The 27152-nt window shown below is 46.7% G+C and overlaps 1 protein-coding gene across 2 annotated transcripts in view; it reads left to right on the top strand.

Moving 5' to 3' along the window:
* Nucleotides 1–411: 411 nt before the first annotated feature.
* The window catches only part of LRIG1 (leucine rich repeats and immunoglobulin like domains 1), a 122738-nt gene continuing 95997 nt past the window's right edge, over nucleotides 412–27152 (top strand). For both annotated transcript variants that reach the window (XM_060109162.1, XM_060109164.1), the window contains exon 1: nucleotides 412–1293. In XM_060109162.1, the coding sequence (XP_059965145.1) occupies nucleotides 1061–1293 (233 nt within the window). In that variant the 5' untranslated portion in view covers nucleotides 412–1060. The remainder of the gene's footprint in view (nucleotides 1294–27152) is intronic.

The raw sequence follows: 27152 nt of genomic DNA, 5'->3' as shown, positions 1-27152 counted from the left end.
ACCACTCCAAAGCGGGGGCGTTACCCTCCTTGCCAACGTTCTCTCCTTCACTAAACGCAGAGGGCATACCTTTATTCTTCCTCTCTCCAGTGCGCATCCCCCTTCTCCATCATCAGTCAGCACGTCCCCTTTAAGAGCCGGAGGCCGTCTCTCCCTTTCTCCTCCCAGTCCCCCGCCCTTCACACCTTGGGTGGGAAAAGAGAGTGGGGCGGGGTGGCCCGAGAGGCGGGAGGGGCGGGATCATGGCGAGAGCTCCAATGGGCGTCCAAGCTGGCCGCCGTGGACCCCGTCAGCCAATGAGCAGCAGGCGGGGGGCGGGGCGGGGCGCTGTTGCAAAGCCTCCAACGTGGGCCGGCTGGAGGCCGCGGGGCAAGAAGCCCAGGGGGTGTGCGAGGGCTAGCGGCTGGGGGCGGGGCCTCGGGGATTGGCCGGGGCTGCGCCCCGGGGAGGCGAGCTGCTAGCGGTTGATTGTTCAGCTGCGAAGTGTGCGGGGTTCTCGCAGAGCGGAGGAGCCGTGCGGAGCCCGGAACTGCGTGCGCGCGCTCTGCCTTTGGCGCTGGGACAGCGAGGCGCACCGGGCCCTTGAGCAGTGCGGGGTTGGCCGCGCCGTCCAGCCCGGAGTCTGCAGCTGGACGCTCGTAGCGGCGAGGAAGATGCCCACGGGCGCAGAGCTCCGGCTGCGAGCCTGAGCGCCTTCCTCGCAGCGGCGGCGGCACTTGGCGTGCACGGGGCCTCCGAAACCCGGCCAGGAGCGCGGCGGGAGAACGAGGAGCGCCGGCCAAGCACCCTTTGCCCGGATCCGTGGGGTTCGCAGCGGGCACGGGCGGGTCGGCCCGGATGGGCGCGGGGTTCGCGGCCCCCTCCGGGCGCTGCGGAGCGGCTCGTGCACCGGGGGCCCGCTGAACGCCGGAGTCGCCGCCGCAGAGAGAACTTGTGCCGGCGGCCATGTCCCGGCGCGGAGCCTAGTGCTGAGCAGAGCCCCCGCTGGCCCGCCCGCGCCTGCGGTCGCCCCGGACCTCGCAGCCCCAGCGCCGGGAGTTCGCTGCGCGCTCCAGACAAGATGGCGCGGCCGGTCCGGCGAGCGCTCGGGGCCCCGCGCCGGTCGCCTTGTCTTCTCCTCCACTGGCTGCTGCTGCTGCTGCTGGTGCTGCTTTGGCTGGAGCCCGCATCGGCCGCGGCCGGCCCGCGGGCGCCCTGCGCTGCCGCCTGCGCTTGCGCTGGGGATTCGCTGGACTGCGGCGGGCGCGGGCTGGCGGCGCTGCCCAGGGACCTGCCCGCCTGGACACGGAGCCTGTGAGTGCCGCCCTTTCCGTCCTCCCCGCGCTCCGGGACGCTGTCACTTGGGGACGGGGCGGCAGGGCTGTTACCCCGGGAAAGGGGTGCGGATTGAGTTGCTTGTATGTGAAGTTGAATGAGCTGGAAAACTGTTCGCGTGGGATCGTAGTGGTGGTCCTTGGGGGTCCGGAGGAGAGAGGGCGTGCGTGCGAAGAAGTCGGGATGGGAAAAGCGTGCGTCTCGTGAGGGTCTGGATGTGCGCGAGCGTGGGTCTTGGGGATCTGGAGGAGGAAAGTGTACCTCGTGGGGGGAAGGATGTGATCGACCGTGGGTCATGGGGTATGAAGGTGAGCGAGTGTGGGTCTTGAGATTCTGGAGGAGAAGAAAGTGTCGTGGGGGTCTGGAGGTGAGTGAGCGTGGCTCCTAAAGGTCATCTGGGAGTTGGTGAGTGGGTGGGATTCTGGAGGTAAGAGAATGTGAGTAAAGAGTCAGGAGGTGAGGGTGTATGTCTGTGGGTGGAGAGTGGGAAACATCTGGAGGGGAAAGAGTGAGGAAGTCTGTCTGGGGGTCCCCGGGTGTTTCTTTTTTTCTCTTCTGTAACCCAACTCTCTGTTGTCTGAGCTGTTTGGCCTTCCAGTGGGTAATGAATGAAGATGACTTTTGCCTCCAGTCTTCCATTTACATTATTTATTAGTGAGAGTGTGTGTAGCCGCCTCCTCATCTCCCCGGGACCTTAGTGGCCTGACTTGGCTCAGGCCCAGGGCAGAAGGACACCCTCTGAGTCCTTCCCTGGAGGACCCCCTGAGTTATCGGGCTTTGAGAGTTCCTGAAGATCTGTGACCGCTGGAAGTTGGTCCTTTTCCACCTGGTAGGCATTTTAGGGAACTGTGTTCCAGACCCTTCCTGTCTGTTCCCTAGGGGACCCATTGGGCTTGACGATCCAGTGGAGTGGGGCCCATCCTCTAGCATTTCTCCTCTATAAATGGTGCAAATTAGTTTTGGAGTAGTGCTACTTTGGAAGAGGGTGCCAGACTCTGGGTTGATTTAAGCAGAGTGTGTTTTACCCGCAAGAGGCTCTTTTCTGTGCTGTCCGGATTTGGGCTTATCCGGACTTGGTGGGACACTTCTTACTGGAGGCTTGGCAGGAAAACAACACCACCACCACATTAGATTTCTGTAAACATGGTAGAATGTCATAGGCTTTCAAAATTTCTGACAAATCTAGTCCATGAGTCAAAATGCTGTCCAGTTATCAGTAATTAACATCTCTGCGGAACTGTTAGTACCTTACAGAAGAGGCCTAGGTTGAATAGTTCTGCTTTTCAGTTGAATAATTGGACATCTTTCCTAGAACATAGAAGAGGCACAGTAGTAACCTCAGGCGGGACATTCACTGTTCAAAAAAGAGAAAGAAAACTGGTGACACCGGTTTTAACCAACACCTGTGGCTTGATCTAAGAACATGTGGTCTGGGAATCTGGTTGCCATGAAGGGAAAGAAGGAAAGTTAATTCCTTTCTGACGTGAAGATCCTGTACCTTTGAGAGCTGGGCACAGATCTTTAACTTGGACCACGTTGCACATGGGTGATCAGTGATCAGCCCTACAGAGTTCTGAAACTGGACCGTTGACTTATGTGTAGGATTTCTCTTCAGTATTCTGCTGTTTCTTTGGAATCCCCTTAGGGAAAACCAGTGATCACGGTGTGGGTTTTAACACAGGTGGTGGCTGTGTAAGGTAGTGGGAGGTAGAACCCAGCGTTGTCATTAGGTAGTATTGTATTTAGTTGTGGTAGTCTTGGGTATTGTGGGTTTTCCTTTACATGCTCTTAGTTTTTTAAAAAGCTAAATCATGTGGGTGGAATCAGACTAACATCTTAGGTGTTCACCTGTTGGAAGACTGACTCCCAATGCCAGGTGTCAGTGGCATCGTGGGGAAGGCACTTAGTTCAGAAGTGGCGGCTTCCTGGAGAGGACAGGGTGTCCTCTGTTTTCACTTTCCTGTGGCCACAAGATCCACTTTGCCTTGCCCTTTAATTTCTGGAGCAGAACTACTGGTTGTTTGGAGGGCTTTCTGTCTGCCTAAGGAGTGACATTTCACAAGTCATAAATACCTTTAAAATTGCAGTCTTTTCTCTTTTCCTCACACAGTTGATGATTAGTAAATACCAAACTGGCTGTTTTGAGCTTCAGTTAGACTTGATTATACTGATGATGGTGTTAACTGATTCGATTTTAAGATGTGAGTAGTATGGCTTCTGGTTTGTATGTGGCAATGTGGTATTCAGTACAGAATGTGTATCCTTTGAAAAATGTTTGTGAAGTTTTTTTTTTTTCTGATTAAAGAAAAAGCAAGCAAATGTGTTTTTATTTTTCCCTAGACTTCAGATTTCCCCATTTAAGTCATTAGTCTTATTCTAAATTTTGCATCAGGATATTTATATCTTTTATATTCCTGGCTATGATTCGGTAAGACTTTAGGGGAGAAAGTCTCTGTCTATAATAAAATAAAATATCTTATAGTTTCACCACGTTTACACCCTCTGAGTCCATTGTGTCTAGAAAATGCTTTGAGCTAGTTTATAACCCCATGAACTAGATTTACTGCGGCTAGTTCAAAAAATTTCAGGCTGTGGGTTTGAGATAGAAGGGGACCTGTGGCTTTATGGAATTTTTTTTTATTTTTTTTGCTTTTGTAAACAGTGCATCTAATTTTGGAGTTGCTCCTAAGCCCCGCATAAGGAAAGTAAAACTCTTTAATCGTGGATGTAAATGCAGTTTGAATAGCAGAACTGGAATGGCGCTGGGAGAAAGGAAAATATGTTCATTCCCAGGGCCTGAGGATAACTTATTCAACATAATAACTTATAGTTGTGGTAGTTGAGCCATTACTTGAGTTTGCCGTCCCATTACGGTGCGATTGGCCTTGTCCATCCAGCACGTTCATAAATAGCTCCCAGCACTGCCACTCCCTATTCCAACTTCCCAGAACCTTAGAAGAAGTTGAACTTCTTAGAACTCAGATGTTTTCTTTCTTTGAAATGGTTTTGGAGAGCATGGCTTCAGAAGCTGTTGAAGACGCGTTAAACACAATTTACCTTAGACTCTTGTCTGTGGCATGAAGTTGAGCACAGTATTGCTTGCTTACAGGGTCTGGCAGCTCAATGATGACTTAATGGGATTGTGATAGGAAGGCAGGCAGGCCCTGGAGGAGGAACAACTGATTCTCCTTCTCAGTGTGGAAGGAAGATGACATGGCATTCGGAAGCAAGGACATCCCTTAAAGGTCACCAAGTCTGGTTATTCTGAGTCACATTAAGACAAATGTATTGATTTGGGTCTCTTTGTATTTTGTCTCCCTTCGTGTTTGCAGTACCGAACCTGGGTGACTTAATCGAACCTCTGTTGGTTTGGGCACCAAAGTGGTGCCTATGATTACATTAGAAAATAAACACAGCCCCCGTGGTGGTTGCCATTGTAGTTGGGAAGCAAAGAGGGCCTTTGTCTTTCAAATTTTACAGCTGTGCTGGAAGGCCCAGGTGTTCAGGGTGTTGTGAATTAAGGGTTTGGAAAATACTTTCCATCCTGTTTATGCAAATTAGATTTAAAGTGCAGATGACCAAATTGTTCCAGAACCTAAGCTGAGCTTCTTGTGTGTGTGTGTATGGTTTTTTTTTTTAAAAGAAGTAGATTGTTGTCTGGATTACCCTGAGGTCTTCCCTTCTGCCCATTTTCCTCTTTGAGCCTCTGTATCACTTAAGAAGAACTCAGCAGACCATGAACATCTTCCGACTGGTGGGGATGGGCAAAGGGTTTTTCTGAATAGGGACCCTTTCGAGCACAGGGTAGTGGGCAGAGAGAAAATCTGAAAAGTGCAAGTGCTTTTAAAGTTTTGGGTAGCTTTAGTCTGAGCTCACAGTCCTTTTCTTTGCAACAAGTGTCACAAGCCTGGCCTCAATTCCCCTGCATGATGGAGCACTTATCTGTTAAGAGTTTTCTGACACTTTTTTTGAGGTAAGGGGAAGTCTGGGAAATGAAATTGGTTGCCTTTTTAAGGGACAGGATTTAAGTCCCTCTGATAGGAAATTATGGCCATAAAATCTAATTTTTGAGGACTGTGAAATTAGGAAGTGCCTGGAGACCCCCAGGGCCCAATACAAAAATGAACTGTGTTGGCCCAGGGTGCCTCTTGCCTTTTAGGGTACGTCAGGGCTGTTCTTGCCCCCCCTTTCCAAGGGACTGCGTTAAAAAGAAGCGTGCTCTTCTTTTCCATAATTACACTGGGTCACCAGATTTCCCAACCTTTGGACTTTTGAATGTATTGTAGGCAGTAATTCTTCATCTCCAGAAAGATGACAATTCTGTGCAGAGTAATGAGAGCTGGTTCCCAGTGGACGTCCGGATGCGCGGGCCCGCCAGCCCTGCTCCAGGGGCCGCAAGTTTCTCTCCCTGCCGTGTTAATGCCTTGGCCTGAGTTCCCCACGCAGCCTTCCCTGAGCACGTTGGGATGGCCTCTGGCTGACCTTTCTCTCCCTCAAACACCAAGCTCACAATGAAAGGGCCTCTCCCCCATTCTGCAGAGGTGTCTCCCTGGTGCAAAGGCTTTTCAGCATCTTCTCTTTCAGAGTGGACAGGAATGCGAGAGAGCTACTGGGGTTTTGTGTGACTTAACAATGCCCCCGGCCCAGTTCTGTGCACCTGCTGTAGCCCGGAAGGTCTGTTATCCGGGGAAGGAGGTTGTTTAAAATAGCCATTGGTTATTTTAAAAGTGACACCAGAGAGGGAAATCTGGGAAAGGGATTCGTAGAATTGAAAGTCGCTATAAGCAATCAAGGATGTTCGTGGTACCAAGGTCGCTTGGCTTAAAACTGAAAGGGATTCCTCTGACCTACCCCATAAGTTGAAAGACTTCAAGTTTCATGAGCAAGTCTGATTTTCAACGACTTGTGAATGAGTTTGGTGATATTAACTCATTAGGGACCTTCCCCCTCCTCAGCAACTGCAACTTGAAACCCTGGGGGTCTTCTAGAGCAGGGCTCCGGGCTGTGTTAATATTCAGAGCTGTTTACAGTGGATGCAGTTTCAAAGGCTGAAGGCATTGTCTTGAGACAGGAGGGAGGAGAGGTGGGAGGAAAATTCCCAGGCAGAGGAGGGGAAGTATATAAAAATCTCCAATGTTGCCTGGCCGGTGGCGAATTTAGGAACCGTTAGTGGTGTTTTTTAATGACTTAAGCATGGCATTGAACCTGTGGGTCCATTCCATCTACCTCCTGGCTTCAGTTCATGGTGTCTGTCAGTAATGTGGTTGTCTTCTGCTTTTTTTTTTTTTTTTAAGTGTCTCCTGACTTCTTTTAGATACATTTATTTATTTATTTTTGCTGTGTTGGGTCTTCGTTTCTGTGCGAGGGCTTTCTTGCGTTGCGGCGAGCGGACCTCTCACTATCGCGGCCTCTTTTGTTGCGGAGCACAGGCTCCAGACGCGCAGGCTCAGCAGTTGTGGCTCACGGGTCCAGTTGCTCCGCGGCATGTGGGATCTTCCCAGATCAGGGCTCAAACCCGTGTGCCCTGCATTGGCAGGCAGATTCTCAACCACTGCGCCACCAGGGAAGCCCTGTCTTCTGCTTTTGTTTCACATTAAAGTGTGGGAATCCGTCAGAAACTCAGATCTGTTTTTATGTCCTCATGGAAAGAAGTAGGACTTTGAAGACCAGAGGTTAAAATTTTCACAATAGTTAACCCTCTTGGAGTTATTTTTTCTGTATAACTGCAGGGTTTAGAATAGTAGTCCAGACTTACGTAATAATTGGCCAATTATAGGACTAAGGCTGAGAAATTTTCTACTGAAGAACTTGATAGACGATTGTTGCCCTGAAGCAAAATTAATAGTTAAATCAGGATTACAGAAAAAATGAATATTGTGATTTGTCTGTGGTCTAATTGAAAGTTGCCAATTTGTACCCTGGTTTTGGTTTTTTTGGGGTTTTTTTTTTTTGGTGGGGGCATGCTTATGAATTTTTCTTATCCAAAGGCTTTATGCTTTATGCATTTCTATACTAGTATGTTTATATAATTTAATACTTTACGTGTGGTTTCAATATAAGTACTTTACGCATAATCTTCTGAAACGCAAGCTATAAACCCAGTCTGCTTATAAAAGTCGCTCTGTTTTTTTTAAAAAGCTGCTTCCCTATTTCCCTGGGTTTCGTGCGTTTCATGTCCTGCCTTTAGGTGTTCTCTTTGTCCTCTGGGTGGGCATTTGATGCCCAGTTGTACCCTGGGTCTTGGGTTGGGTTATTGATGGGGAAAAGAGCCGGTGAGGGCAAAGCTTTCCTTCACTCTTACTCAATTATTTGGATGCCTCATCCCTGCTGGTCACACCCAGTGCTCACCATTCACTAGGGAATAGTGATGAAGAGATGGGAAATTATTTCTAGGGTCCATTCCTGGCTCCACCACCCTACAGCTGTGTGTGTGATTTGTGGCGAACCTCTTCCCTTTGTTTCTAAAAAGGGGATCATAATATTTTGTCTTAAGCTGCTGTGAAGACTAAGTTAGGTGACACATGTATTCAGCCCAGTCCAGTGTGAATCAGTCACCTCAGGCTAAGGCCCCAGTAACTCACGTTTTGCATCCTCTCATGGCAAGTCTCTCCAAGTCAGAGTTCCTGGTGACAGAGGCTTCCTGGGAAAAGTTTACTTTTCTGATAATGAAGATCTCTTTTGGCGTAAGCAGGTGGCAGGGCTCACAACCCAAACAGCCTTCTGCCGTGAAGTTTTTGGTGGTATGTAAAGAGTGAAACTTTATGTGCCCTTGGGAAGCTCAGACAAATTCAGGGGGGTAACTATGAACAGTTGCAAAAAATTATATGAATTATGCAATTAGCAAAAATGATTGAGGTGGTTTATAAATGTATTCCAGTTGTGCAAATACTTCTGTCTACTGAACATTACCCTTCTGGGAGGTGGGGTATGGGAAGGAGGCCGGGAAGTGAGAGGCCCTTAAACTAATAATTTTATCCCATTATTTCCCAGGGTTTCATTGAAACTGAGCCCTATGAGATTCTCTGTCAATTGCTTGGAAACATGCAGATGTGCTCTTCCAATCAAGGGTTAGGTTGCAGGCTGGGGCCGACTGAATCCTGCGCTGTACCCACTTCTCTTTGGAAATGTTTGGGGGAGGAGGTGTGAGGGGAGATGATTGTGGGGTTGTGTGCAGAGAGCTGGAGAGCTCTGACATTTTTCGTTTGTTTTGGTTTGTTTGCCATTGTACAGTAACTTTGTAGGGGACACGGGCAGTGAGCACAGGGTCATCTGAGGAATCTGGCAAGGATGCCACCTGAAAAGCCGTTTGCTTTTGCTCATGCACCTGTACCTGCATCCCTTCCCCCGTGAATGGCCATGATTCACAGCCTTGCCCACATGAACGGCTACGATTGTTTGCGTCTTTATTACTCTTTAATCTAGCATAACCGGTAAAGCCCATTGTGTGAACAACCAATCCGTTCATCTCTGCAAGTCCTAATACATCTTGGTTTCCTTATGAACCAGGATGCAGGTTCCAATCACTGCTTGTTCAGTTTATTTTGGCAAAAGGTGGCATTCAGAGAGTTTAAAGAAAGCATGGCCTGTCTCTTTTTAAGCACTTTGCATTGATTATTCTTTAAACTTTTATGGTGCCCAGGTCTCTAATCTTTTATGATCTGCAAATATTTTTTTTCTCAAGTTGTCTTATTATTAGGAAGAAAATGAATGGAATGGGTGAGGGTCTGCCCTGCAGTAGAGTTGCCTAAATGATAAGAAACAAGATAATGGAGGTTTTTTTTTCCTGCTGATTAAAAACAAATCACACAACTTCATCTTCTAAGACTTCTAAGACTCCTTTATACAGCATTTAGCAAGTGTCCCCCTCCCCCACCTCCACTTCCTCACTTCCTGTCCTTTGCTCCTTCCACCAGTTTATAATTTGCCATTCAAGTAATGTGGCGCTTATCCTGGCCAGGGCATACATTGCACTGATAAATTCTTTCTCTCTGGATTACCTACTTGATGACAGCCTGTTAGATACAATGAGAAGAAATGAGCACTTTAGAACTGGAGAATGGATAATAATCTCACTTTAGTTCCAAATTTTGTAGTGGCCTTGCTCTTTGTTTGAAAGCATTTGTACCCTCAGCAGTGGCACTTTGGGCTGGATGAAAAGACATTGACACACGGGGCTCTGCCTGGGGAGTGACAGCTACTCACTCACTGGCAGTACCCCTCCCCTCCCCCTCCCCCTCCCCTCCCCCTCCCCTCCCCCTCCCCTCCCCCTCCCCCCTCCCCCTCCCCCCCTCCCCCTCCCCCTCCCCCTCCCCCCTCCCCTCCCCTCCCCCTCCCCTCCCCCCTCCCCCTCCTCCCCTCCCCCCTCCTCCCCCTCCTCCCCTCCCCCTCCTCCCCCTCCCCTCCCCTCCCCTCCCCTCCCCCTCCCCCTCCCCCTCCCCCTCCTCCCCCCTCCCCCCCCTCCCCCTCCTCCCCCTCCTCCCCCTCCTCCCCTCCTCCCCTCCTCCCCTCCTCCCCCCTCCCCCTCCCCTCCTCCCCCCTCCCCCTCCCCTCCTCCCCTCATCTCCCCTCCCCCTCATCTCACCCCTCATTATTTATTTTTGGCTGCATTGGGTCTTCTCTTGCTGCGCCTGGGTTTTCTCTAGTTGTGGCAAGCCAGGGCTGCTCTTCTTTGTGGTGTGCGGGCTTCTCATTTCAGTGGCTTCTCTGTTGCGGAGCATGGGCTGTAGGTGCACGGGCTCAGTAGTTGTTGCTCCCGACATGTGGGATCTTCCCAGACCAGGGCTCGAACCCGTGTCCCTTGCATTGGCAGGCGGATTATTAACCACTGCGCCACCAGGGAAGTCCCACAGCTTCTCTTTCTAGTGAGGGGAAGATCTGAAAAGTCTGATTTAAAAAAAAAATTCTGAATTAATGGAACATTAGATATGCAGCCAAGAACTTAAAAAACTAAGTCACTTCTGTTGGTATAGGGTGTTTTTTCTTACCTTTTTATTAGGGAGTTTACAGGCATCTACACAAGTGGACAGAATAATGTAATGAAATTTATGTACCATCCCCCAGCCTCAACAAATAGCAGCTTACGGCTCCTTTTTTATTTATTTATTTATTTTATTTTTTATTTTATTTTTTTTTTTTTTATTTTTTTTTTTTGCGGTATGCGGGCCTCTCGCTGTTGTGGCCTCTCCCGTTGCGGAGCACAGGCTCCGGATGCGCAGGCCCAGTGGCCATGGCTCACGGGCCCAGCCGCTCCGCGGCATATGGGATCCTCCCAGACCGGGGCACGAACCCGTATCCCCTGCATCGGCAGGCGGACTCTTAACCACTGCGCCACCAGGGAGGCCCAACGGCTCCTTTTTAAAAAAATTTTTTTATAAAATTTTTTAAAGGTTACTTTCCATTTACAGTTATTGTGAAATATTGGCTATAATCCCTGAGTTGTACAATACATCCTTGAGCCTGTCTTATACCCAGTAGTTTGTACCTCTCATTCCCCCACCCCTATGTTGCCCCCCCCCAACTAACTGCTAGTTCGTTCTCTGAGTCTGCTTCTTTTTTGTTATGTTCATTAGTTTTTTGTATTTTTAGGTTCCACATGTAAGTGATATCATACAGTATTTGTCTTTCTCTCTCTGACTTATTTCACTGAGCATAATGCCCTCCAAGTCCATCCACGTTGCTGCAAATGGCAAATTTCGTTCTTTTTTGTTGTTCCATTGTGTGTGTGTGTGTGTGTGTGTGTGTATCACATCTTCTTTATCCATTCATCTATTGATGGGCACTTAGGTTGTTTCCATATGTTGGCAGTTGTAAGTAGTACTGCTATGAACATTGGGGTGCATGTATCTTTTTGAATTAGTCTTTTTGTTTTTTTGGATATAAACCCAGGAGTGGGGTTGCTGGCTCGTATGGTAATTCTATTCTTAGTTTTTTGAGGAGCCTACATACTGTTTTCCACAGTGGCTGCACCAATTTACATTCCCACCAACAGTGTACCAGGGTTCCCTTTTCTCCACATCCTCTCCAGCTTTTTTTATTTGTGTTCTTTTTGATGATAATGGCTCCTCTTGTTTGGGCTATGCCTTAATACACTTGTCCCCTTCCATTTGGAAACAGATCCAAGCATATCACTTCATCTGTAAATGTATATAGGTTTTTAAAAATTAAGATATAAGTATTTTTTGAGAAAGTTTAAATTTCATTTCATTCACTGTGGGGTGGTTTAAAGAAATGTGAACTTGAACAGCCTTAGGGGAAAAAATCAGCATTTATTTTGAGTCTATTTTTTCCAAAGGGAATTGTGGTAAGCTATACATTTAAAGAATGTTTATTGAGTGCATACTGTGTACACTCTTAATTTATATGTTCTCAGAATACAGTTTTTCTCTCTCTCTTGTGGGGGGTACTTAGAAAGTTCTTTTGTGCTAGAGTCCTTTGCCAGAAATGTGTAATTCTGAGGAACTCTCATCTCTCCCTATGTAGCTCTTAATTGGGCGGTTTCTACTATGCTATTAATTGTTGATTAGAATCCTTTAGTGAACAAACATAATTCCGAATGGGTCATTTAAAAAGTGATATTTCAGATATTGTTGGTTAATAGAGGGGTAATTAGCCATTGGTTGTAGTTAAATCATGAGTCTGAATTGAGTTAACTATTGTTTACTTTGTAAGGCCTGACCCTCCAGCTGTGGCTACTTGAGGCTGCTTTAAATAGAGTTAGAGGCACCCTGGAAGAAAATCCCCCAAAAGCAAAGAACTACAGTCTTGGAACCCTCTGTGCTTGATTTAAACTTCACACAGATTTGAAAATGCTTTTCTTCAAGTAGCTGCAGAATGCTTTGGTTTTGTTTTGTCAAAGTCATAGTTTAATTTCTCCACAGCCTGTTACTTTGTTGGTTAGGAGAGCCTTTTAGGACAGATTTCATGCTGGTTTCAGCTTAATTAGGAATCCAAATGGGAGTTACATAGTCATTCACTTTATCAAAGTCTGTGGAATGATTTCCATTCGATTTCTGAAAATCGAATTCTGTGTAGATTATGTAGTGTTCGTTGGTTTTAAACGCTGTCCAACACGGTCAGGTTAAACTCATGGTTGTATTAAGCTTAATTAAATTGATATCATACTTGATTAGATACCATCTTATGTGGATACTGTGTTTAGGAAAGCGGAAACACAGTCCAAAGGGCTTAAGAAAGATTTAACAGGGGAGGAGGTGCAGGGTGGGGGGTACTTAGAATTGAGAAATTCTGACTGAGTTTAATTTCTGTTTTGTAAATTAGGAGAAATTCATTCTTTCATCTGATTTCAGCAGTGTGATACCTTGGTCCAGCAACATGCATCTTGCTTATATTTTATTTTATTTTTTTTTTAATTAAAAACATTTTTTTTCCTGTGATTTCCTCCCTCCACCTGGGCTGGTGTGAGTTTCTGGCACACAAGCTCCCAGTGCTTGCAAAACTTATAAACAGCCAGAAGAGCTTGTTGCTTCCAGGAAGTTGGTTGTTGATCCAGCAACGTGATGGATGCAGAAGCTACAGCTCAAATGGGATGGGGTTTCCTTTCGTCTTGGGAGGAGAGGAGATCCAGAAAGCGATCTGAAATGTTTTATAGCTCTTGAGGTCTGCCTCATCCCAAATTCCTTTGAATGTTTTCTCAGATTTGGTGTCTGTGTGGGACTCTTGGCCACAGTGGTTTGGCCTCATCGATGGTTGTGTTTTGTCCAAGAAAAAAATCTTCTATGGAGCTTTTTGGATTCTTTCACAAGTTCATTTGAAACAGTACTGTGAATTGATTAAATTATATTACATTCCAGACTGTCCTAAAATAAAGACTTGCTGAACTCAAATATTATTTTTTTTGTGGGGGGCTGTCTAGGGAACTTTATTATATGTGAAATTTTGGAGCTCAGTGTATCTTTCTGGGCAGAAATGAGCCCACATTTTCGTTAAGCTTCTTAAAGGGGTTCTTGACCAAAGAGGGATAAAAATTATTGACCTAAAAGGGAAGAAAATAGTTGTCTTAAAGCTGTGAAGGCAGGAATGTGGATGGATGGAAAAGAGCCCATGGCTGGGTATCAGGAGACTTTGGGTTTTGTCCCAGCTCTGCCCCTGATTGGCAGTGTGACCTTGAGCTGATCAGTTAATTTCCTTTCTGTAAAGGGGATGTATGACTTCTACATACATACAGGTATATGAGTCTATCCGAATTGAAGCAAAGAAGGAATAAACTGACTACTCATTGGATGGTAAGAATCAGTCAGTTGATCCGTGTGTCTAGGATACTTACTTAAAAGTCCCCTTTGCATATTTGGTGCTTCTGAGTGGAATCCTCAGATGGATGCCCTGGGCAGCAAAGGGAAACATGGTGTGCTTGGGGGACTCTCAGTGAGGGAGTTAATGAAGGGGGCAAATACTCCACCGTATTTCTTTCTTTGATCGTTGCCTCTTTTTCCCTCTGGCCTGAAGAAAACTATGGAAGCTGGTGCAGACCTACTTTAGATCTTCAGTTTAGCTTTTTAAGATCTTAGGTCACAAAAGGCAAATAAATTAAGGGCCTGTTTTTTCAAGAGTCACTCATCTCTGCCTTTCTTAGGGCCACTGCAGGCAGCATCTCTCTCAAGTGGGCCTTCACTGCGTAGTTCTGACGAGTGACGTTGTAGGTGGTGTTGATAAGCTGCCTGAAATGAGTAGATGAGCCACCTAGAGCCAAGTCACTAGTAATCGCCTGAGGAAGGGCAACTACACACCACTTCATCAGTCCTCTCTGAGCTGGCTCGCCATTGACAACATGCAGGGAACGTGGTGGGTATCGGCGTAGCTTTTAACCCTTTTACCAGGGAGCTCTTTTGAGGTTGCCTTTCAAGGTGGAAACTCAACAGCTTAATATGTACAGTCCAGGGCCTTGAGTTCTCCAATTTTGAAGTCTTTCTCGTACTCTTTTTTTGGTCAAGTTCATACCAAGTGACCCATCTGCCTGGGTCTTTGTTGGTTCCCTCTTGGTCAAACACTGGTCTTGAAAATTGTGATCCCTGTCATAATTGGACTCCTTAGAAGACTTTGTCGTGCCGAGCCGGGGAGCTTTTATTTTCTGTGTCCTGAATATCCACCTTTCTTCCACATGGAGTTTGTTTGTGCCTTCCATGGAAACTCTTGGGCTTTACTTTCCCTTCCGCTCATTCTTTGTCATGTACACTTTCGTAAGGTGGAACCTTTGGATTTTTCTCTCTTTTTTCTTTAGAACTAGTTCTTGGAATCTGGAACCTTGTTTGGGGCTACAGCTAAAATGCAGTGAAGTTGGAGGCACAATTAGTGGTTTAGAACTTCTTGACAGGAAGTTGAACAAGAGTTAGGGACTACTTTAGGACTAAAGGAAATGATCCAAAGAACTAGACTTCCATTTTTTTAATATTCTCCCTTTAAGACCTAAAGGTGGTCTTTGCCCATGTGCTTTCTGAGATCAAAATAGGCCAAATAGTCCTCCCACTCTTCCACAAGCTTCTTTTGTCAACATTAGACACTCTCTCTGTTATTCGCTTGACCTTGTTCCGGTGGATTTATTATTTGTATCTTGTCCTCTCCCAGAGGAAAGCGTCTCTCTGGTTAGGTAAGTTTTCACACATCCCTGTCTCTTTCTCTCCACTTAGACTTGAAAGCAGCAGGATTGTTCACTTTCATGTACCCAGGAATCCTTGATAATTATTTGTTTGTTGCCCGATAGCTCTCCTTCTTGGGGCTTGGTGCACCTTTTTTCTGGGCAGAAAGGATCCCATGTTTTCATTGTGTCTGAAAAGGGTTCTGTAATTTACCCTCCAAGTGTGACTACTCCTAATTGACCTGTGCTGAGGACTTAACAAAAGGGTTTTTGGAGTTTAGATATAAGGAGTAAAAGGCCATTTTCTTTGTGCTGAAGATCTGTTTTCCCATGAAGAGTCAGCTGATGGGTAAAGGGATAAATTCAGGAGCTTTCTTCAGTCATGGTACTTCCTGTAGCCCGGACCTTCAGGGAGAATGCATAGCTTGTGTTTTGTCTGAATTTATATGTTGAAGAGCACTTTTGCAGAGAATATTTGACCTAAAACAAAAATTATGGATGGGCCTCCCTTCCTTTACCCTTTATCCTTATTTTCTACTCTCTGCTTGAGAACCACTTCAAAGAATCAGATGTGTTGGTGCCAGACGCCATGCAGTTATTGTTAAAAGAATTTGGAAATATAATTGAAAACAAACTTTGTTGAGCAGAGCAGATCTAGGCGAGTTCTTACTTTGAGGGAGAAGGGAATTCCAAGTTTTTGCTCTATTTGGAGCTGATGTCTCTGAACACTTGTTCTGCGAGATGAATCATCTGTGAATTCTACATCTGGGAGTTATATATTGGGAAATGGCATTCTTTTTAAATGTAGAAGAAACACAAAAGCTTAAAGTTACATTGTAGTTGGAAAATTCTAGTCAGAGTTTTAAAAAATGAGCACTGAGGTGAAATTGGCAGAATGATTAGACATGAGCTTGTGATCCCTGAAATAGACATGTCCATATTTGGAAAGCAATATGACGGCCACACTTATTTACTGGGACCCCTCCCTTTGTTTTGAGACAGATGACATTTAAAAAAAGTCTTATAAACATCAACTTATCAGAATCATTAGTTAAGGCAAATGTGACATGAGAGTCTGAATTTATTTTAGCATTTGTCTTGAACTTTTTGAGTTTAAGCCGTGTTAACCCATGAAGAGGCCAGAACAGTGCAGCATTTCAGGATCTACTGGGGAAGATTATACTGTGTTCCTGCCCTCTACAGAGCCCCCTTCATGTCACATGTGTGATGATGGGGTTGTTGGTGGTGGAGATGAGGCAGCCATGCTTTTAGGTGGCAGAGTGGTAGAAGTGGTGGTGCTTGTGTCTAGCGTCCTGGGTGACTTTGGGCAGTTTACTTAGCTTCCCTCTGACTCAGTTCCCTCTTACGTTAAATGAGGATAATCATAGTGCCCACCTCACTAAACTTGTTATGAGGACAAAATTGAAATAATTTATAATTGTTAGAAGGGGGCCCAACACATAGCAGTAAGTTTGCGTTTTTGCATCAGGACACATGGACGTGCACTCATTTACTTGTCATCTTAACTGTGTGAAATACCTCATGTCTTTGTTATGTATGAGGCCCAGAGTGGTTGAATAACCTGCCCAGAATCTAGCACCTTGCCACACCCGACACTACATAACGGTATTTAGAAAGAATACAGTAAGACTGGCGTTGTCTGCTTTCTTGTGTTTCTCTTGCCTCCCTTTCAAGTTTCTGAATTCCTTGAGGGCTGTGATTGGCCGTTCACCTCCTTGATGGCCTGAAGCACCTAACACTTAGTTCTATGGACGATGCTCCGTAAATGGTGTCTGGAGCATGATCTAGAAGAGCACGTGTCTTCGTTGGCAGGCTGGTGTGTCAGCATCCATTTCTGGTGTGCCCCTTTGGTGCAGGGGGTGGCAGCCTGCGCGTATGTCTCGCCATCTGTTGTTTATTGTTTCTGCGGGGCTGTGGTTTGTGTTCCTGTTCCATGTTTCTTTGGTTTCTGGAGCAACTGCGAATATTATATGCCCGGAGATCAAAAAAAGTAAACTATTTATAAACAGTAAAGTATCCTTGGGTTTGGAAAGTGTTTTTCTCAAATGCGTGTGTATTTGGTGGCTTTATTATAATCCCACTGATGTATCGGCAGACAATTTGCAGATCGAGGCACATTTAAAAGATGGGCGAGTCCTAGGCTGGCCTTGTGTAACCGGCTTACAAACAGCCTTGGTCATACGGCCCTGGTGTTAACACGGACCTGAGTGGTGTATTTTTAACTCAAGAACATATAAACAGTTAGGCCAGCTGATGGAGTGTGTACTCTGCCTGAGATCCTTGGTGTGCCTTGGGCTCTGCGGCCCTGTGAGCTGTATGTGGTCCTGGGAGACGGCCGTGGCCATCAGTGACCCACTGCCCGCCCCCCCCACTTCATTTTAAGAAAGGACTACAGCAAAGCTGGAAAGCAGGTGATTTGTTAGATCAATTTTATGTTCCATTTTCTTTTATAATCTTTGTGTTGTGCAGACTTGACGGGCGGTAGAGAACGTTTTACTCCCATCTCTTCTGCTCCAGCCCCTCCAGCCACGGGGATCTTGGCAGGAGTCACACATTGGAACGTACGACTCCCGTTGCCTAACTGCTCTGGCCGTCCACCTGCCTCTCCAGCTTCATCGATCCTTCCTACCTAGTTCCGTGTGCACCGGCCACCACTTGGGACTTTTTCCAGGCTCTTGGAATACTGCACGTGTCACGTGTCCCTTACATCCTGTTCCCTCCGCCTGGAGGAGCATTCTTCCCTCTCTGCCTTGCAAACTGCTGCTCATTCCCCCTTAAATGTCTCTTCTCCTGGAGACCTTTGCTGACCTTCCCTCTGGGTTAGATTCCTGCCTCGGGGACCCTGCAGTACTTCATACAGAAGTTCCATGTCCTGATTTGATTAATATCTCACTCCCCCATTAGACTGTGTCAACGCCCTGGAAGCAGGCACTGGCTTTGGTTCAGACCCACTGTGGTGCTCCCGTAATCTAGCATAAAGCCTGGGACACATTAAATGCTCAGGACAGATACTGATACAGATGGAGCTGTTGGTATTCATTCTCTTGGGGGTGGCCAAAAAGTTTGTTCAATCGATGAGCATGTGGAGTAAAGTTCTCGGTGAAAGTGAAAAATGTGTCTTTTATTTTTACTTAAAACTGAACGAACTTTTTTAGCCAACCCAATATGTAGTCCTGAACGTCTTACAGAAATACCCTTCCCAGACAACTGGGATAATTTAACCCTTCCAGGGGCTCAGCTATCTGTCATTTCTATACCTTGTCTCTGATAGTTTGATAGTTTCCTCCATCCTCCACCAAATATTCGTGTTGAGGAACTTAAAAGAATGGAAAGGAAGAAGAAAGAAATGGCACCCAAGTGGAGGGATGACAAGTACAGGCAGCTTCCCTGCCATATGAAGAATTGACTGTCATTTTAGTCCCTCTGTTGTGGGAAGGTGGCTGTTAAAAGCCCATATCCAAGTACTGTTCCTGAAACCCGTTTTCAGTTTAAGGGACTTGCCTTCCTTCTGGGTCTCTGGTGTCAGGTGGACCAGGCCCGGCACCTGCCTCCGCGTTGTGTTTGGCAAAGGAGCCCACAGTGCATTTTCCACCTGCCTCCATGTTCTCTTCTCTGCTCTCTTGCTGGAGCCAATGTTTGGAGTCCATTTTTGCAGAGTCGACACTGCAGGGGAGGGTTGCGTCTTACCTAGACTGAGGCTGTCTCGACACCCTTCCCCTGTGGTTATTGTGCTCAGTTTATGCTGAGCCCCGGCCAGGCAGCTGGTTTAGGTTGCCTGGCTCTCCTTTACTTTGCTAAGACCTCTACTTTGACAGAGAGGATGACCAGGCCAGGGTCATTTTTTTTCTCCCTCTTTGCTGGCAGAGAGAAAGGCTGTTCTCCTCGACCAGATGAGTTATAAGAACACTAAGGGCAGCGGCTTTCCTGGTGGCGCAGTGGTTAAGAATCCGCCTGTCAATGTGGGGGACATGGGTTCGAGCCCTGGTCCAGGAAGATCCCACATGCCGCGGAGCAACTAAGCCTGTGCACCACAACTACTGAGCCCGCGTGCCGGAACTACCGAAGCCCACGCGCTTAGAGGCTGTGCTCCGTTACAGGAGAAGCCACTGCAGTCAGAAGCCTGCGCACTGCAACGAAGAGTAGCCCCCACTGGCTGCAACTAGAGAAAGCCCATGGGCAGCAGTGAAGACCCAATGCAGCCAAAAGTAAATACATACATACATACATATATACATACACACACTAAGGGCAGGTTACTGTGTCCTCAGTGGTTCAGTCCAAAGTAGAAACTTAGGGATTTCCCTGGTGGCACAGTGGTTAAGAATCCGCCTGCCATTGCAGGGTACATGGGTTTGACCCCTGGTCCGGGAAGATCTCACATGCCACGGAGCAACTCAGCCCGTGCGCCACAACTACTGAGCCCATGCACCACAACTACTGAAGCCTGCGCACCTAGAGCCCATGCTCTGCAGCAAGAGAAGCCCCCATTCGCCGCAACTAGAGAAAGACCGCACGCAGCAACGAAGACCCAACGCAGCCAAAAATAAATAAATAAATTTATTTTAAAAAATAGAAACTTAGAGAGAAGCTTCCAGTGGCTGGAGGCAGTTTGGGCAGACAGATTTCTAAATCTGGCCCCTTTTTGCCTGGTCCTCAGGTGTGGGCAGTCCCCCAGAGATGCTAACAGGAGGCAGTGGAAAAGCTGTGTTCTGCCTGTTGTGCTGTGCTTCAGATGTTTATTTTAATGGTGTCAAGGTCTTGGGCTCTGTAGGAAGACCCTTTTGGACCCGGTAAGCTGAGGAAGGTGACTTGATGTTAAAGGGGTTTTGTGCCATTAACCTGCTAGCCTAGTTACCATGCATTTATTTAATTTAATTGACTGATTGATTGATGGGCTGTGCTGCGCAGCTTGCGGGATCTTAGTTCCCTGACCAGGGATTTAACCTGCGCCCTCAGCAGTGAAAGCGCCGAATCCTAACCACTGGACCACCAGGGAATTCCCCATGAATTTACTTTATTTACTTTTAATTTTCTGGTGACACATGGTAGACACATATAGTGCATAAAGAGGAAACTACACAAGAAAAAAGAATAATTGATCTTATTCTCCATTGATAAATATCACTTTGGTGTATACATTTCCAATAATGTCTGTGGTTGAGTAGTATTTCAAGTTATATTTTTTTAAACAAAATTAGGGTTACTATTCACTTGTAATTCTGCTTTTAAAAAATTTTTAAATCGAGAAATAATTGACATGTAACATTATATTAGTTTCAGGTGTATGTACAACAGAACGTATGCTTTTTTTTGTTTTGTTTTTTTGTTTTTCTTGCGCAGTATGCGGGCCTCTCACTGCTGTGGCCTCTCACGCTGCGGAGCACAGGCTCTGGACGCGCAGGCCCAGTGGCCATGGCTCACGGGCCCAGCCGCCCCGCGGCATGTGGGATCCTCCTGGACCGGGGCACGAACCCGCGTCCCCTACATTGGCAGGCGGACTCTCAACCACTGCGCCACCAGGGAAGCCCTGTGTGCTTTTTTTTTTAAGACTCAGTATCATGAATATTTTCTCCAACTTTAAACATTTAAATAAATATGGTTTAAGTCATAATTAGACTTCCCTGATATTGTGTATTTAGGCTTTTTCTTAAACTGTGGTAAACATCCTTATGCATATATGTTTATACATCTCTTATTTCCTTAGGATGAGTTAAATCTAAGTTGCTCTGGATATGCAAATTCTTAAGACTTGGTACTGCTGTTCCTAAGAGGCCACAGATTTAAGATTTACATGTGAAATTTTGCCCGTTTTCCCTTCACAAACATGAGATTGCTATCTTTCTCTAACCATACACCAGTTTAATACGTGGAAATGGCATCGGATTGCTTTCATCTGTGTTTCTTCGGTTGGTGAGGCTGCGGATCTTTGCTGGTGTTACCCAGGGACACTTGCTTTTTTTAAGTTTCCTTCTTTTTCTCAGGCTCCGTTAGCTAAATAATTTCTCTTAGTGCCCTCAACTGTGAACTTTGGGCTCGAACACACATCCATATCCCTAATACTTAGAGATGATGTGTTTCTGAGAGCATGAAAAGCCTCCCCCCACCCCAGGTGTAATTGCCTAGAAAACTGTGCTTCTGTGTGGGTGTGTGCATTTCCTAGTGCAGTTTTGCCTCTGAACTAGGAAATGCCTATGTGTTCTTCTTAGACCAGAGTTGATTGTGCGTCCCAGAGGGGGATGTCACAGTGGCTTTGTGGGTCCCCAGAAGTCGCCCCAGCCTGCCACCCTGCCTGCAGAGCGAGCCCGCCTATGCCCATCCCACCCCACCCCATCTGTGGCCGGCATGCCTGGCACCTCCAGCTGGTAAGAATCAGAGCAGATTAGCGTGGCGGAGAACCCTTCAGGAACAGCTTCCAGCAAATGGAAATTATTTTTAAACAAATTGATGTGGTTTTTCTGTCAAACCTACTTGGAGCATAAACAAGGTTGGACTGTAAGCAGCTTCCCTTCCACAAACGAGCCCGTGTTTAGAATGTGGCTTTCGGCAAAGTAAACATGGTCTCAAAAGTGAGTTGTCCTGGTGTGTGTCTGATTTGAAAAGTAAAAGTAGTGCCCTACCCAGCGTCCTTGTAGACTGCCTGATGGCCCTTGGGACGTCCCTTCTCGCTCATCTCTCTTCCTGCCACAAATATCATGACTTTCTGGAAAGGTTTAAAAGGTAAGGAGTAATTTGGTGTTGAAAGGGAAAGAAACGCCAGGTTCACTTCTGTGGTAAGATCAACATTTTAATCTTACCCCTTTGCCAGGAATATCAAAAACATCTTGTGAAATACGTAGCTCTGTATGAGTGTGGGCGTGTGGACACACGTACCCTTTGACCTGGGCATCTTTGAATTGTCTGTGCCTTACAAGGTAGTTCCTCCATCCCAGGGACAATGTCGGCTTTATTCAATTGGCCCCAGCCTCCCTAGAAGGCGAAACAATGCTTTTAATGTTCTGATTATATATTAATGAACAACCAGGCCAAGGGACACTTGCCAAAAAAGCTACAAAGTGAGAAAGCCACCAATATCAGAGTGAACTTTGCACTCTGAAAGTGTGAATGATGTTGGGTGAAAGAAGTTTATTGCATAAGGGGAGCAACTGGAATCTCTTTGATGTTGGTTGGCATCCTGGCCCCATTAGACTTTTGGACTTCCCAGTTAACTGCATGTTTGCTGGCGAGGGCTGGGCTGTGGTGTGGTACCTGCAGTCTAGGGGGGACACGTTCTTGACCAGAAGGGACCCAGCACACCTGTGGGGGAAGGTGGGGAGGGCAGGGGATGTGGAGGTGTTGGCCATTTGCATCTGTTTTCAATCAGTGTCAACAAATTTTTAATATAAAACTGAAACGTATAGTCTCACCACCCCCCGCTCCCAACTTTTCCTCTGGAAGGACTTTTCCCGAAATAGTATGCTCTTTTTCTAAAATCTGCCTGCCTGAACCACAGAAAGGGGTCAGATCTTAATCAGTTAGATCTTAATCTAGCTAATTTATTTTCTCCCCATTGTGGTGACATTTCCTCCTGCCTCTGGCTTGTTCTTCATTTTTGAATGGCTGGCCGTCGGGAAAACCCTGCTTTCCACAGCCTTATTAAATAATTACTAAAAAAAGAAGAAAAAAATGCTCTTTTGAAATCTTGAGAATTTGTTTTCTGTGGGGGGATAAACTCCAGCTGAGGTTTTCCACTTCTGACAGAGTCATGGGCAGAGCTATTGTCATGAGTGTAGTATAGTTTAGGAAGCAAGAAGGAGTTGATTGGGTGGAAGGGATTTTAGAGGGGGTGCCATGCCTTTACCATCTGAAATGTGGATATTTTGCCTGTACCCCACTTCATTTATCTCCTAGCACTTAGAGGAAAAGGTTGTTTCTGCATTTGTGTGGTAGAGAAGTAGCTAGGTGGCATTTTCAGTCTGGAATTTTGAAAGCCTGTTAAGGCAGAAGGTTTTGTGTTTTGTTTTTTATAACAGATTCATTGAAATATAATTTAAATATCATAGAAGCCGTCCTTTTAAACTATGTGATTCAGGGTTTTTAGTATATTCACAGAGTTGTACAACCGTCACTACTGATTCTAGCACATCTTCATCACCGAGGGACAAAACCCTGTTCCCTTAGCAGCCCCTCCCCACTCTTTCTTCTTCTCAACCCCTGGCAACATCTGCTTTCTGTCCCTCTGGATTTGCCTATTCGGGACATTTCATATAAATGGAACCATATGATAAGTGGCCTTTTGTGTCTGGCTTCTTTCACTTAGCGTAGTGTTTTCAGGGTTCTTCCATGTTGTAGCATGGATCAGAAGTTCTTTCCTTTTTATGGCTGAATAATATTCCCTTGTATGGATAGACCACACTGGGTTTATCCGTTCATAAGTTGATGGACTTTTTGGCTAATGTGAATAATGCTGCTGTGAACATCGGTGTACAACTTCTTGTATGAATGTGTGTTTTCATTTGTCTTGGGGAGATACCTAGGACTGGAATTGCTGGGTCATATGGTAACTCTGTGTTTGAGAAGCTGCTAGGCTGTTTTGCACAGAAGCTGCACACCCCCTTTTGCAATTTCATCAGCAGCGAATAAAGGTTCCCATTTCTTCTCAGCCTCACCAATACTTGTTATGGTTTGTCTGTTTAATTATAGCCATTCTGGTGGGTATGAAGTGGTATGTCCTTGTGGTTTTGATTTGCATTTCCCTAATAACTAGTGATGCTGAGAATCTTTTCATGTGCATCTTGGCCATTTGTATATCTTCTTCGGGGAAATATTTATCCATTTTATTTGCCGTTTTTTTTTTCAGCTGTGTAATATGTCTTTTTGTTGAGTTGTAAGCAGGGCATGTTTTAAAAAGAGACAGGTCATAAAATTTTGGATGAATTGAATTCCCCAGATAGAGAAATCTCCCTGTTTTATGTTCCTTAGGTGAGAAGAATTTTATTTTTAAGATTTTAAAGACTTTTAAAATCTTTAGGTAGAAATATAACGTGCAGCCCTTGCCTGGTTTATTTGCTTGACTTGTCTCCCTGTTTGTAATCCCAGGCGAAGGAGGAAATGTGGCAGAACAGAACAATAGTTATGCCTGCAGCAAATCCAGATTTCAGACTCTCTGGGGGAGCTTACGTATCACGCCATGTTGGCCCCTGGGAGAATGGGAGAACTTGCCCTCCTGTAACCTAAGGAAATGTGCTGTGCACGTGCGTTTACAGCCAGGTCTGACCATCTTCTCTGCAGTTCCCCTGCTCCAGGGCAAGGCTGCCTCTGCCGACAGAGCTTCGCAGCTATAAATTAGACAGAAATGTGGTCCTGAGGCTGTCCAAATGCAGGCAGGGTAACTGCTCTGGACAGGTTTACAATAGGGAGGTGTGAAGTGCTTGGTGCAGACCGGAAGCTGGGGGGAGGGCCCACACGTTGAACTTGGGCAGCTTCGGGGTGGTAGGCTGACACAGCTAATTGAAAACTGTGGCCCTGGTGGCTTTTAATGAGAAAGGAAGCCGAGGCTTTGCAAGCGGTTTCCTTTACAGCGAGAAGCCAGAGGGAGAGCGGCTGGTGGGGTTACTCAGGGGGTCAGTACTGCACCTCTGCAGGCACTGGGAACCCTGGGCCTGGGTTGGAGGACCTGATGGCCTGTTATTTGTTTTTCATTTCTTACTCCCTAGTCCCCTTCTAGGTGAGCGGAATGGAGAGAGGTGGGGGTCCCAGGTGGTCGTGTGGCACTTGAGAGAAGGCCGACAGGTACGCTTTGGGAAAAGCATTGACAGCCCATCTTTGGCGATCCACCGATTTAGGTGGACTGGCCAGTGGGCTGATTGTTATTGAAATGGTAATGACATGGTGGCCTTCTGTTAGTCCTCCAGGGATCCAGTAGGCATTTTCTGACTCTTCCATTGACCTTGGAGTCTGAATCTGTGGTGCCAGGGCCTGGGAATCTGCATTTTAAGCAGTTCTACGGGGCACTTGGCTTTCAAGTGTGAAGTGTGAGGCTCGTTGCCCTGGACGGTGGGCTCTCTTAGGCTCAGCTTCACGTCCCTGTGGTACCAGGTGCCTCTTCCCCTGTCTCCCGCCCTCCCTCCTCTGCCGTCGCTTGATCCCAGGTGCCTTCTGAGCTCAGGTGACAGAGGACTGGGTGTTTCCTTCACCAGCTGAGCCTTCTCCTCCCTTCAGGGCCTTTGCCTGTGCTCTCATCCCTGTGCCTTTTCTGCGTGACTTGTATTATCGTTCTGGTCTCAGGTTAAACTGTTCCTCAGACAGATCTCCCCAGACACCCGGGTGAGGGTGGCCGAGGTCTTGTTCCACGATGGCCTTTGGTACACATCTCTGGTTACTCGCTCAGCATCCGCCTTCCCTTCCTGGTTGTACACTCCTTAAGGGTAGAGAACACTTTATTGCCATGTGGTCCTGGAGTCCAGCACCATTCCTGGTGCTTAATCAACTTGTGTGTGTTCATTCATTTCCAAACCACGTGTGAATGACCACTGGCCTTTGCCATGCGGTATTATCCCAGGCACTGTTTCCCCATGTCCCTGAAACACGTGTTGAAATAACCACAGGTTGGCCGTCCTGTACGTCTGCCATTTGGGGTTTATTATTATTTTCTGTCCCTGGGGGGGTTAACTAGATGCCTTTTAAGGGCCAGCTGCTCCCCCTGAAATAGCTGCGTATTAAAAACTAAAGCAAAATATAGATCCAGTTTTATTTATTTCAAACACTGTGGTAGCAACTTCCAGAAAGCCCTTTCAAAGGCGGGATATGAAAGGTGTAGAGATTGTGGAGGCGATAGGCTCTTGAGATGTGTGGCGGTTAATGTGTAACCTCTTTAACAAGGATTATGTGGACGTCCATGTGGCCTTCGAGCCATCGTGGGTTCATAAACCCAGGCGGTGGATCCCATGTTTGTAGCAAGTTCATGGCTTTGCAGATAACACAGACCCCCAAGGTTTATTTCCCTGGGTTGAAAAGCAACCACCGCCAACCGCTGGTAACCGACCTGTCCCACAGCAGGTTGGAGACCCTCAGATAAGGGTCTGGAGAAGGCTGCCCCCCTGCCCATTCTCAACACACACGCACGTGATTTTAGAGAGAGAGTGAAGTTAAGTGAGATCAAGAGAGGTGGAAAGGGCTTCCCTGGTGGCGCAGTGGTTGAGAGTCCGCCTGCCGATGCAGGGGACGTGGGTTCGTGCCCCGGTCCGGGAAGATCCCACATGCCACGGAGCGGCTGGGCCCATGAGCCATGGCCGCTGACCCTGCGCGTCCGGAGCCTGTGCTCCGCAACAGGAGGGGCCGCAACAGTGAGAGGCCCGCCTACCGCAAAAAAAAAAAAAGAAAAAGAAAAAGAAAAAAAGAGAGAGGTGGAAAGAGTAAGGTGTGAGGGGAGAGGGAATCGGGCCCCCCTTTTTGGGTGGGTGCCAGTCTGGTCTGAGATCCAGGCAGCTTGCCTCTTGCATGAGTGTTATGCCCCCGACCTCCTGCTCTTTCGTGAACTGACATTTTGGGGGAATTGTCCGTCTGGAGGGCCCAGATTAGAAATGAGAGAGAGAGAGAGCATGCTTACAGTAGAGTCTTATCAGGAAACCAGGACTTCTGCTGTCCTGGATTTTCACCTTGCTGGAGTTGTCTAACTTCTCTGTGTAAGAGGAAAATAATTGCTGGGGTTTGGGTAACATGTGAGCCGGTGGCTAAGCAACCCAGGTAGTGGTGTATCTGCCTTCACACGTAAGCTTTTGAAGTGCTACCTACCCCCTAATGGCAACAGAAGCCATCAGGTAAATAAGCCCGCTGTTAAGAGCAAGAACAAGAGTGTTTGCACAAACCACCTTTAAATTTTCTCATCCTTGATGAATGTCAGTTGGTTGTGAATTATTAACCCCAGTGTGCGTGAGGAAATACTGGGCACTTAAGTGTCCTGTATATTTTTATGTAAGAAAAAAAATGAAACTGACCACACCCTCAGCTGCTGCCATTTGGTGCTCAGCGCTGGCCTGCTTTCACTCAGCAGGCATATTTAAAGCAGAGGTAGGAATGTTGGCCCCTCACAGACCACACGTGCGTCATAGCTCATCACTTGCCATCACACTTTTGCTCAGGAAGGAACGGAAGTGATTTGCGGCCTGTTGGCAGATAGAAGTCTGATGATCCTTACTGAGCTGCATGGAGTGTGCAGATCCTAGTGAGGGGGTCGGTAGGGATACCCATCTGG

Source organism: Mesoplodon densirostris, chromosome 10, assembly GCF_025265405.1.
Source record: "Mesoplodon densirostris isolate mMesDen1 chromosome 10, mMesDen1 primary haplotype, whole genome shotgun sequence".
Classification (NCBI taxonomy): Eukaryota; Metazoa; Chordata; class Mammalia; order Artiodactyla; family Ziphiidae; genus Mesoplodon; species Mesoplodon densirostris.
This window is presented reverse-complemented; position numbering and strand designations above follow the sequence as displayed.